The 12191-nt window shown below is 58.5% G+C and overlaps 1 protein-coding gene across 15 annotated transcripts in view; it reads left to right on the forward strand.

Moving 5' to 3' along the window:
- Positions 1-12191, forward strand: part of RALGPS1 (Ral GEF with PH domain and SH3 binding motif 1) — a 277984-nt gene that overhangs the window by 246824 nt on the left and 18969 nt on the right. For 11 of the 15 annotated variants that reach the window (XM_045043214.1, XM_045043213.1, XM_045043212.1 and 8 more), the window contains 3 exons: positions 1584-1710; positions 2962-3119; positions 5369-5420. In XM_045043214.1, coding sequence (XP_044899149.1) covers positions 1584-1710; positions 2962-3119; positions 5369-5420 — 337 coding nt within the window. The remainder of the gene's footprint in view (positions 1-1583; positions 1711-2961; positions 3120-5368; positions 5421-12191) is intronic. The other 4 variants (XM_045043215.1, XM_045043216.1, XM_019816554.3 and 1 more) reach the window with 1 other exon arrangement.

The raw sequence follows: 12191 nt of genomic DNA on the forward strand, positions 1-12191 counted from the left end.
AGGCTGTGGAAGGGGCCGGAAAGAAAGGAGGTGATGGTGTGAATGCTCAGAGGGGACAGGCAGGACCGGGGAGGAGAGGAGTGCCCGAGCCCCAGGCCCTACAGGAAGGCACGTGTGGATGGAGCACATGTGACAGTTGCAAGGCTGGAGCTGGCAGCCACAGTTTTCTCGTGGAGGGGGAGAGTGGTGTCTCTCGAAAGGGAGGGGGCTTGAGGAGAGAGGGATTGGTGGTGGGGCGCAGGGATCTGAGGCAGGAGGTGTGTGTGCATGGTGGGGGTGTGGAGGGGAGGCAGGGGTGAGAACCCAACAGCTGGGAGCCGGAAGCCCGCGCTCCGGGTGATGTGAGTTCCCGCCTCATGAACCTTCCGGAGGGCCAGAAGGGACCTAGACTTCCTGTGGCGACAGGCTGGGAACAGGGCTCATTAGTTTGGACTTTATGAGGATGATCCAAGCATGCTGGAGAACCAGGGAACCCTTCGGTCCCTTGTGCACCTATGGCGTCTTGGGGTGGAAGATCTGAAGCCCTGGGTGGACCTCGGGCCTCACAGGCTCTCCAGAAAAGTGTCTCCACGTGTGCGTTTGATATGGTCGAGCTCCTTTGTGGAAGCCCTGGTTCCTTTGTCCAGTGTTTGTCCCAGGCAGCTGTGGCTAGGCTAGCACCTGCGGTCACCTCCCTTAAAGTTGTCTCTTCCCAAGCCACAGAAGTGAAAGTACAATAGTGGTCGGGGCCACGGCCCTCACAATCTAGCCACAGACATGAAGGATTCTGCCTCAGTCTCTGCATCCGGCACTCAGTGTGGTTGGTGGCCCTGGCCCCCCGGCTCTCATGACCTTCCAGTGACCCCGGGCATAGGGCTGAGAAGGACATGGTAACAGTTGTCAGAATGAAACAAGTTAGAAGTGCCACCTGTGAAATTCTAGGTACATGACCTTATGACCTCCCAGCCACCTGCAAGGTGAGTTAAGTTACTCCCGCTTTTCAGATGAGGAACCCGAGGCTCAGGGAACAAGTTAAGTAACCTGTCCAAGGTCACCAGGCAGTAACTGATAGGCCTGGGGTCTCAACCCCTGCCTCCCTAGCCCTGCCCTACCTCGGTAAATCCCCCGCCTCCCCTGAGAAGCCCTCCTTCCATTTTTGGTTGAGTGAGCAGGCAGAGAAGGACACAGGGCCAGGTCACTGGACTTGGACTCAGAAGATGGGCCGTGAAGTCCCAATTCTGTCGCCCAACTGGGTGGCCCTGGATAAGTGTTGCCACGGGGAAACCAGGCCAGGCTGCCTGTCCCCACATCCACCCCATCTCCATCCGCACATTCTCCCTCCCCCGTGTTAGCCGGTGGCACTGCCTGGTCAGGGGGCACCATGCAGAGCAGGACGCTGGGCACCTTAACAGTCGGTTTAGAGGCTTGTTATACTGCCAGTGAGGGCTCAGTGTCTCCTGAGTAGAAAGCCACCAGGCCTGTGTGAACCTGACCCCACTACAGCAGCCAGGCCAGGTACCTGACCCCTCCCGGAGCCACCTCCTCTGGGCTTCCCCAGCCCAGCTTCACCCCCACCCCCATCACTCTCTCTCTCCTGTTCACAGGCCCCTCCACTGGCTCCAGTTCCGCGAGGTTCAGCCGGCGGCCCACCTGTCCCGACGCGTCTGTTGCTGGCAGCCTCCCCACACCCCCTGTCCCGAGACACCGGAAGAGCCACAGCCTGGGAAACAAGTGGGTGACTGAGCGAGCCCCCCCCCCACCGTGGGCTCCAGGGCTGCTGGGACTGCTTGGCTACTGGGAGCCGCCTTGTCCATCTGATGCGTGCTCTTGGTATCCCTGGCTGACGGCCTCTCCTCAGGCTGGCACAGGCTCGGGGAGAGCCGGGGAGGGGCAGGGGAGCGGTCCCGGCTGCGGCAGCACGGCCTGTGTCCTGGTGACAGGGATCACTGGCTCAGGAGCCAATGGAAGAGGCATACAGGGAAGTGCAGGGCAGCAATGGTTGGATTCCAGAAAGTTTGCCAAGCTCGGTTAGTGCCTCCCTTGCGGAAAGCTCCAGAGCCCAGTGGAGACCGTGACTGTCATCCAGAGCATCACTCAGTGTCTCGAGGCATCTGCCTGCGTTGGGACTCAGAGTCTCTGCTTGCCCATTGCTTCAGAAAGCCTACAGAGCAGTGAACCTGCCACTGGTTCACCCAGCCCTGTGGGACTGACAGCTCGGGGACATGTATGGACCTCAGCGTGGCTGGGGGCAGCCATGCCCATGTCCCCAGGGTATTGGGCACAGGCCCTCGAACCAGTTGGATCCCTCCTCCCTCAGTTCTTTCCTCCCTCCATCCCTCCCTTCCTTCCTTTCTTCCACCACCAAAACACGAGCCTCGGCCAGCTCAGGCTGGCCCTGGAGTCACTCATAGGCTGGAGGGGAAAAGGGTTGCTGTCTGAGGGTTTAGCGCTTGCTCCGTGTTAGATACTCTGCTACATGCCTGCCAAGCATTATGTCACTGAGCCCCTGCAGGCCTCCGAGGTAGGGGCTGTATCATATACATTGTAAGATGAGTCCTAGGAGGTTCAGTGGGGCGAAGCACCTTGCAATGGTGAGTAAGGTTGGAACAAGGATTTGGACCAGACGTGTGACTCCAGAACCAGGCATGCTGCCCACAGGGCCACTCTGCCGCTTCACTCGTGTGGCGCCATGGTTCACAAGCACGATCCACTCACATGAGCCTTATAATCGTCCTGAGAAACGGGCAGGGCAAGTATCCATAGTCCCCATTTGACAGATGGAGAAACTGAGGCTCAGAGAAAGGATGTGACTTGCCCAAGGTCACGCCATGAGATAGGGCCGAGCCTGGACTTGCACCGTGGTTCTGGGTGGCCGCCTTTTTCCTCCGGCTGCACCATCTGCTCAGGACCCCAGGGCAGGTATACTCACTGTGACTCCACAGATAAGGAGCTCTGCCTTCTTTCTTCCTTTCCGTTTTCCAGTATGATGTGTCAGTTGAGTGTAGTTGAGAGTAAAAGTGCGACATTCCCATCGGAGAAAGCGAGACACCTGCTGGACGACAGTGTCCTAGAGTCTCGCAGCCCCCGCAGGGGCCTCGCCCTCACCTCCTCCTCTGCCGTCACCAATGGACTCTCCCTAGGTAAGCGTCTCCGGCCTGCACACGACAGTGCGGTGTGTGCTCCGTGTCTGTCTCTGTCACTGTGCAGCGCCCGGTGGCCCCTCACCCTCTGCAGAAAGGGCTCCCCTACAGGAGTCGCCAGAGCCAGGAGGGCTTTGCTTCCCCATCTCCAGGGCTTCACAAAGTGACCTGGGTTTGTCCTCGTCCTGCCGGTAGCCCTGAGCGCGGCAGGCAGGTGGAAGGAAGCCGGACGCACACCCGAGACCCGCTGTCATTGGCTGGCAACTGCGAGAGCCTGGCCGCGGCCCCAGCGGGGCTTCTGTCCTGGGGGAGCCACAAGGCCCAGCGTGCAGAGCCAAGCGGGGGGAGCTGCCGGGGACAGCAGCTGGGTGGGCCACCGGGTTCTCTCACTCGTGTACTTGTCTTCACACTGAGAAGCCAGAGTTAGGGAGGATGAAAAATTGATCTTCGGGGATAAAATTGCATGTCTGAGCTTCAGCCAGAAATGGTACTTATGTCAGCGGAAGGAACAGAGACAGAACTGCCGAGGCTGGGGTGGAGAGAGGTTGGAGGCAGAGCTGAGGACACTGTTGAGCTCTGGTCACAGGCCTGTCACCCTGCGGTGCCCAGGTCACCTGTCATTACCACCATCAGACAAGTACTGTCACTGGCTGTGTCCTTTCAGTGTGCCTGTGCTTCCGTAGTCTGTGTGTCTGCGTGTCTGTCTGAGAGCCCTCCCAGGGCTGGGGGAGGCTTAGTTGCCGGGCTGGGGGTTTGATCCGGTGCGGTCTGCAGGGTGGGGGGCCCATGAGCACTGGGAGGAAGGGGGAGGAAGGGGAAGGGCGGGAATCACCTGTCACACGTCCCAGTCTCTGAGGCAGTGTCCCTACAGGGGCAGTCATCTCTCACCCCCCGGAAGGGCTGTGACGAGCAAAGTTGGCACCTGCCTTCTCACCTGGTGGGAAGTTATCCTAATTGGACCCAGTCAGGGCTTTACAACAGCTTAGGACAGTGAAGGCTGTGGTTCGTAGGTGTCAGTGTATTGGGGAGAATTCTGGAGTCAGTATGTTCAGGAAAGGCTGGGCTGCACCAGGTAAGCAGATCCGTTCTGAGAGACTAGAGTATGCTGATGAGCATTATGGATCTCTCCAGAAAGGCAGTAGAGTCTGCAGGTCCCCACAGCCTGGTCATGGAACCCTTTCCTCGGAACGTCTTGGAATGGGATGGGGGTGAAGTTCTGAGGAACCATTTTGGGAAGTGCCAGACCCAGAGCATTCAGCTGGGCAGCTGAGTTTTCCATCCAGGAAAACTTTCTGAGCTGTGCCTGTAACCCCCAGGCCTTGCTATTCCTGAGACAGAAAAGGGACTCAGGCACAGTGCTGTCCGGTATCCAGGCAGATCACCAGGCGGTTGGTCCTCAGCCCCTCTTCTTGGGAAACTCAGATATCTTTCTGTCTGGAGCCGAAAGCCCCGGGAGTGAACTGCGATGTGCGCATGTGCCCCGTCTGGAGACCTTTCCACCCGGTGACTCCCAAGGGGCCCGAGACCTCCTCCCTCCTCCTCTCCGGCTGGCCCGCCTTAGTGCCAGCAGCCAGCCCAGGCAGAGAGCTGAGCCGAGGCACCTCCGGGTCCTGAGAGAGCTCACAGAGGCATTCGGCAGTGTGCAGTGACAGGTGTCCTTGTGGCTGGAGCCGGGCCTTGGAGAGCCGGTGTCCCGGTCCACCCCAGAGGAGCAGCCTGGGGGAGGTGGAGCCCGTCTCTTGTGTATGCTGGCCAAGAGGTGAAGGGGCGCTCCCTGGAGGCTTCTGTCGAATGCCAGGCAGCTTCTCTGTGACCATTTGGGAGGAAGGAGGTGCTCATTTGGCCCCTGTCCTCACTAGGTGAGGCTTGTTCTAGCACTGGTGTCACTTGGGCCAGGAGGGAGGCGGTGATGGGGCCAGGCCAGGCCAACACAGAGGCCGAGGGACACAGAGCCTGGGGGGGCCAGTGGGCAGGTAGCTGCCGCCTTCAGCGGGGCAGAGGGAAGGGAGTGGAGGGCCTACCGGGAACGGCGGGAGGGGCTGGTTCTTTGACGCTCCCAGGAGAGGGAGTCAGAAATAGCAGCAAAGCCCCAAGTCATACGGAGGCCCACAGGGTCAGAAAGCTGTTCGTCTGGCACTTCTGTGGAGCTCAGGGGGCCTGGGCCTGCTGACCCAGGAGAACAGACTCCTCCGGGGTTGGCCACTCTTCCGCGAGGCCGCCACGCTCACTGATCTGTGTTCCTTTTCCAGGCAGTAGTGAGAGCTCAGAGTTTAGTGAAGAGATGTCTTCAGGGCTGGAAAGGTGAGTGTGGCCTCAGCTCGGCCTCCCTCCCAGGGCGGCGCTCAGGGCTCCGGGCAGGGACCAGCCCCCACCCCCTCTGCCCCTCACTGGCTGCTCCTTGGGTCAGCTCGGGGCCCAGGGGCAGGCCCCCTCGGCATGGGAGGTAGAAGAGCAGGATGGGCAGGGGGCGGGGGTCCCGGCCCCATGCTCTGAGCAGCCCCACTCATCTTCCGGTCCAGAGCTAGCCCAGGCGCCTGAGGCCAGTAGCTCTTCCTCAGGCCGAGCTGCAGGGGAGAACCTGCGAGCAGATTTGGTCTGAAATGTGGGTTCTTAGAACCAGACTCCTGAGATGGGCCTGGTGTGGAGATGGGCCCGTGGCTCCGCCTGGTGGGGTCTGAGAGTGTTACACCCGCAAGGCCTCGGCTTTGGGCTGACACCCGCCCCGCTGGGCACTGGTGACAGCGAGTGGATCCCAGCCCCGGGTTTGGCTCCCTGTGGTGAGCCCTTCTGCCCCGGGAGTGGGGCCTCCTGCTCGGGAAGCCACTCACCCCACACGCTGATGCTTTCTCTGCCGGGCACCAGGGGAGCCCCGGGAAGACAGAGGTCCTGAGTGGGGCGCTCCCACGGCGGCGGCTCCGCCGGAAGTGAGGGGCGTCGTGGTGACTGGAGGTCTGAGGGGATGGCAGGGAGAAATCCACCGACACCGAATGCTACAGAGAGGCAGGTCCACACCGTCCTTCACAGTAGCCCCTCCACCAGCGTGCGGGGACCCGTGAGCACAGAGGGACACACACACGCCCACACTTATACACACAGTCTCCCACACGCGTGCGCACGCACGTGCATCCATACATGTGCTCTCGCATGTGTGGGTATATGTACACGTGTACGGTCACACACAGCTCACACACACACACACACACACACACACACACACACACCTCACACGCTCCTCACTCCTCATTCCTCCGGGGGGTGCTGACGCCTCCTGTCTCACCGGCCCCCACAATCATAAAACGGCCAGAGAGGAGGAGGTGAACCCACCCAGCGAGTCCTCACAGGGCAGAGAGGCGTAAGTGATAAGCCAGGAGTGACTTCCGTTGAGCATTCCCTGTGGGTCAGACGCTGTCTCGGCCCCACCGAATCCTCAAGCACTTCTGCACGGTGGTCATCCGTAGTGTCCCCGTTTTACACCTGTGGCCAGCCAGGCTCAGGGAGGTGAAGTGACTTGTCCTGCTTCCCGCTCCTCTGGTAGGGCAGAGCCGGCCCAGGTCCGCATCCTCCTGACCGCCGAGCCCACCTCTTCACTGCTATGCTCCCGGCCTGGTCCAGAGGGCCACTGTGACAGCTACAGGGACTGGCCCCACGTCAGTCAGTCGGTTGGTCGGTCCATCTGTCCTTGGGAAACCCTGGACGGAAGGCCACCAGCCCTCGGAACCTGCCCCCTCTGCCCTTGCTGTGGGACCTCTGGAGGGATGTTTGCTCTGTTCTTGCTTGGGTCGCTCGGGCGAATGGTCCCCGCTGCCCTCGCCCTGAGGCCGGCCCAGCAGTGGAGATGAGAACCAGACAGGGTCTAGGGCAGACTCCACATCTGATGAGCAAAATTTTGGCTTTTGTCCACATCAGTCAGGGGACTCCTAGGGAGACCCTGAGGAAGGGGGCTTACAGGCAAGCCAGTGTCCCCTGGCCACAGGCCAGTGAGGGGACACCGAGTGGGGAATGCAGTCATGGTGCCAGGATCCTGAATATCATCCAGACTTGAACTTATTCACTGGTTCGTTCATTCCCTCATTCGCTCACTCATTCATTCATTGAGTAGCTGTTTATTAAGCCACTGCATCCTGCCAGGCACCCTGCTAGTCACTGAGGGCAGCAGGTGTGGATCCTAAGGAGCACCCATGACCCAGACTGGAGCCACCAGGAGGGAAGACAGTGAGGGAATTCCTGCCCCCGGGAGAGGATGCTGTACTTAATCAGTAGCGAACCCTGTAAGGCGCAGCATTTCTCTTTTTTCTCTTTCACTTAGAATTTGGCATTCGATTTCCCATCCATGATAATGTTCGTGGTAGGTGCTTTGGGGGCAGGACCTCCAGCAAGCGCCGGTCTCCCAGCTGGCTCAGCCAGGCAGATGCCCAGGCCTGGGAGCCCACAGGGAGAACGTCCTGTTTCTCATTCCCTGGGGACCCAGCTCTGGGATCCTAGCCCGATGAAGGAGACAGGAGACCACTTGCTTTGGAAGGTGCCTGTGGGGCTGGGATGAGCCCTCCAGCGTGAGACCCACGCTGCGCCCTGGCCTCCACCTCCTGTGGCCTGGCCTCCAGTCTGCTTTTCCATCCTGCACTAGCCTCTTTCCACGTCCACCGGAAAGAATCCGCTCCCTCAAATGCACGCGAGCACTTTAGACTTTGGTGAAGACCCGGATGGCAGAGCTGGAGGGGAGAGTCTGTCTCACGCTCTTTGAAAATCTTCATCAAACGCCACTCTTTTCCACACAGTTCAGTGGCCACAGTTCACTTTGCCACCGGGCCTCCCTTCTTCCTAACCTTCACCCACACCGTGCTCAGCCCCACTGGGTCCTCCCTTCACCCCCAGGCCACTTTGCTCCAGCTCTACAAAGGTGAGCAGATTCTCTCTTTCCCCGGAAGCCGGGGCCACGCTGCCTGGGCCCAGAGGCCGGTGTCTTCCCTAAAAGAACCTCCAGAACACTTTTCGGCTAAGTGGAGCTCCCCTTCTCGGAGACCCCACCAGTCCTGGCAGGTGTTGTAAGGACACAGCCTCCTCTACATCTTTGCACTCACGTGGGCCGAATCCACCTCGGAACCACAGCCAATGGTGCAGGAGAGGGCTGGCCCCGCGCAGAGGAATGGGGTGTGAGAGAGGAAGGGCGCCTGGCTTCTCCAGGCCCCAGAGGCCAGGCCGGGGCAGGGGCAGTACTTTGCCCCTCAGCCCTGAAGCTCAGCGGCCACAACTTTCACCTGCTTTGTCCACCAGGCCCCTGGCCCTGGTGGCAAGCTTGACCCAGGCCAGGAAGAGAAGTGGAGCCAAACACCAGCATGAAGGACAGGGAGGTCCCAGGCCAGTGGCCTCACCACCAGCACACACCCCTCAATTGGTTTAGAGGCACATTTTAAGCACCCTTTATGCCACCGTGGACAGGCAGCCAGCAGGGTTCCTGTTGTCTGACCGAGCGTGGGTTCGTTTGGCCTTGTCTTGCAACTTTGCCTTCCCTGAGATCACACACGTGGACATTTCAGCCTGGTGGCCCAGAGGCCGTCCTTGAGTGGCAGCCAGAGCCCAGGCGGCACCCAGCGCTGTCCTCAAGCGGCCAGCATTGAAGAGCATCCATGGTGGAGCCCGCAAGAGTCCTGGGGACCCTGTGCACTGCTCTCTGTGGGGGTGGGCCAGGCGGAGGGATGGCGCCCCCACTGACCCTGTTCTTGCTAGGACTGTGGAGCCAGGGCAGGGGGGGTGAAGGGGACTTCCCGCTGCTGCTCCCATCCTGCTGTCCCTGCATCTGCCTTCGCAAGGTCACAGGGCCTGGGGGCTGAGGAGGGGTGGGAACAGACCAGCCGTGAGGTGGCCAGACCAGAGAGGGGCTAGTTTGGCTGTTCTAAAGACCCTCCCCTATTTGGGGGGCCCAGAACAACCAGAGGCCAGAGTCCCTGCGGAGGGGAGTGAGGATGGGCCCCCTCCTCTCTTAAGACTCTACCTCCTGTCCCAACCTGCAGTTTTCTGGCCTCAATGTCCTGGGCTGAGGACAAAAATGGAAGGAGGGCCCCAGATCACACTTTGCTTTCCCAAGGAAAGAAGGCAGGTGGCCCCAAAAAGGCATTTTCAACATGTACATAATTAACTGGAAAGTAGGGACTATGGACACTGCCCTAGGCTAGCTTTGAGCAAACCCCAGGCCTCTCAGAAATTCAAGAGGGTCGGGAATATTTTAGTCAGGCCCAGCAGTAAGAACTAAGAGGTGCTTCTTTTTATGCCTGATTTGGCAGTAAAGTAAGAATAAGAATATTAGCCTAAGAGTTGACAATTTTAGATGAAGTTTTTTAAAAGAGGAACAAAATGGGTGATAGAGGTACGTGTACGTACAAAAACACGTAATGTCCCTCATCTTGGTTCTCTCTGATTCCTAGGGTCATCGAATGAATATCTTCATTTTTTCCCTCTCCAGATCTGCCACAGTGGGTACATGCCTTTTTTACACCCTGAAAAAAACTAACATTTAACTTTAAAAAAAAAAAAAAAGAGATACAATCAGAAACATTTACTGGTTGGTTTTGAAGACGTAACATGTGAAAAGTATGGCACAAAGTCATCGCGAACCCCTCGGCCATCTGTCTTCTCTAGTCCCACATTGGCAGTGTGTGGAAAGGGTGCTCTCGCGTGAGAGGCGGGCCAGATGTTTTTTGAGTTTGAGTTGCCGTACTTTGATGCTTTTATGAGTTTCACTCAGTGTGTCCCTCTTGCCACAGGGGCTGGAAAGACGAGGAGGCAGAGGGGTCCTTGGGGGTCATAAGAGGAGAGTGTGACAGCCTCTCGGGGGCAGAGCTGTTTCTCCTTCCCAGGGAGGTGATGGATAGAGGGGAGCTAGTCAGAGCTCAGAGTCCAGCGGGGTGACCCAAGGCAGACTGCGGGGTCAGGGGTGGTTTCCGGTAGAGGCGATGGTTAAGCAGAAGCCCCAGAACTTTGGTGAAGAGGACCACAGTGGGCCCTCGAGAGGGGTGGTGGGATCGGAGGAGGCTGCGAGGCCTGACTCGTGCCAGGATGAGAAAGGAGGTGGCCCAGGGACGCTTGGTGTGTCTCTTAAGAGTCACTGCGGGAGATGTGGGCTCCATGATGCATCCTGGTCTCTGAAGTTCTTAGCGTACCTCTGCATTGAAAGATCACGATCTGGCTTCCAGACACTGCCAGCAGCGCCGGGAGGGGCCTGAGATCAGGACTGCTTGCTCTCAGTGACCTTGGGCATGGCTCTCAACCTCTGGGCCCGAGGAGCCTCAGCTCTACAGCGAGGTTACTCACAGGAAATACTTAGCACACAGGTGGAGTTGCTATGTTTGGGAACTTACTTGGATGCTTTTATGAGTTTCCTTCAGTCTGTCCCTCTTGCCAGCGAGCCAGTGATCCGGGGGTCTAAGACTGGATGGGGTGAAGAGGAGAGTCCCCATATGGCGGTTCAGCCATCATGGGATGGATGAACTGCAATGAAGACGAGTGTCCACCAGCCCTGGTTGGCCTCCAGGGTGACACTGAACTGTGGGGAGGACCCCTTTAAGAGGGCGCTGCAGACGGTTGGCCCCGCAAGTGCTCCAGGGTGTCGAAGAGGTTAGGTGATGCAGTTTTTCCCTGCGTGAGGTTTACTTGTTCTTTTTAGCTGGTGGAATCTTCCAGCATCCTTAGGGAGACCCCAGGAAAGTAGGGTCATGGCAGCAGATTCCTAAGTCTGCCACCCCCAAACCAGTTTTTAAAGATACCCCATTCCCCTCCTGAGAAGATCAAAGGGCTCTGGCAGATTTTGCCAAGGTACAGAGGTGCCTCTTGAGCCCCAAACTGCAGTGTTTTGAGACAGGGAGGCAGTCCTGGAGGTGAGGTGAGGTGAGGTTAAAGGGGTGCCTTTAACTGAAGTGCAACATGAGAGTGGCTGTTCACAGGGTGACTTTCACAGAGGGCCTCACCGCTTCCTCTCACCCCTGTGGCTGAGGCCCAGGAATCCTCCAGGCCCGTGTCCCTCACCCACCCACCCCGTGGTCTGCTTCCCCCAGCCCCCGTCCGTCTTCTTCTGTACCCCCATTCCGCTGCTCTGCCTCCTGGGGCAACCCAGTGGGACAATGTCCCAAGCTTCTGATTTCGGTTTCCCCCCAAAGATGACATCTCTTGCCTCACTTTCAGCAGCAGACACTGAAGTCTGGAAAATGAGGCTCCACCCAGGAGCTCAGACCCCTTGGAGAGAGGGAGAGAGAACGGCTGGCAGTGGTCCCTGGGCCTTTTGCTTGACCTCGTCCTGGGGCCCTGGCAGATGAGGGCCAGGCCGTGCCCACTAGCTGCTGTGGCTTCCCAGATAGCTGAGAACTTTCAGCCCACGACCTCTCTGCCCGGTACCTACAACCCCTCAGACTCAGGTCCTAGAAAATGGGAGGACTCTCCGTCTTGTATCAGTCCATCTCCGTGCACATCTGCCACAGTCCCCTCTCTCCCCGCAGACCGATTTCTAGACTTCTCAGCTCACAGAGGGGAAGACGGACACCTCACAGCTCCCAGGTTTACACGTTATACCTTCATCCAGCCACAGAGCCTGACTTTCTGTGTCTCAAATCTGGTTCTGAGTTGTCATGAGAGAAAATCTGATTGGCCTGGCTTGGGTCAAGTGTTGTTTTATCCACTCAGTACGAGTAGATAAACATGCAGTATGGATATGGCTCCTAGGGACCCACTCAGGTCAGGGGCATTGCCCAGAGAAGAGTGAGTGAGTGAGTGAGTGACTCATAGGCAGTAAAAGGCCTTTAGCAAGTACGGCTAGAAGGGATGTCCTAGGGCCCAGCAGAACGCAGACTAGCGGCTTCCTCTCTGCAGATGAGGGTGGATCCTCAGCAAGAGGTTGGGATCGAGCTCTGGCCTAAGGGGATGGCTTCCCATTAAGGGTTTGCTGGTGCGGGTGGACGCTGTTGATGAACAGCATCTCCTGGGCCCTTCCATAGGCAGATGCCTGCCTCAAGGGGCTCTGCGCGCTTGGGACAGAAGAATGGGCGGAGACGCCTACTTCTGCTAAGACAAGATTACTGAGGCCCCAGT

Source organism: Felis catus, chromosome D4 (assembly GCF_018350175.1).
Source record: "Felis catus isolate Fca126 chromosome D4, F.catus_Fca126_mat1.0, whole genome shotgun sequence".
NCBI lineage: Eukaryota > Metazoa > Chordata > Mammalia > Carnivora > Felidae > Felis > Felis catus.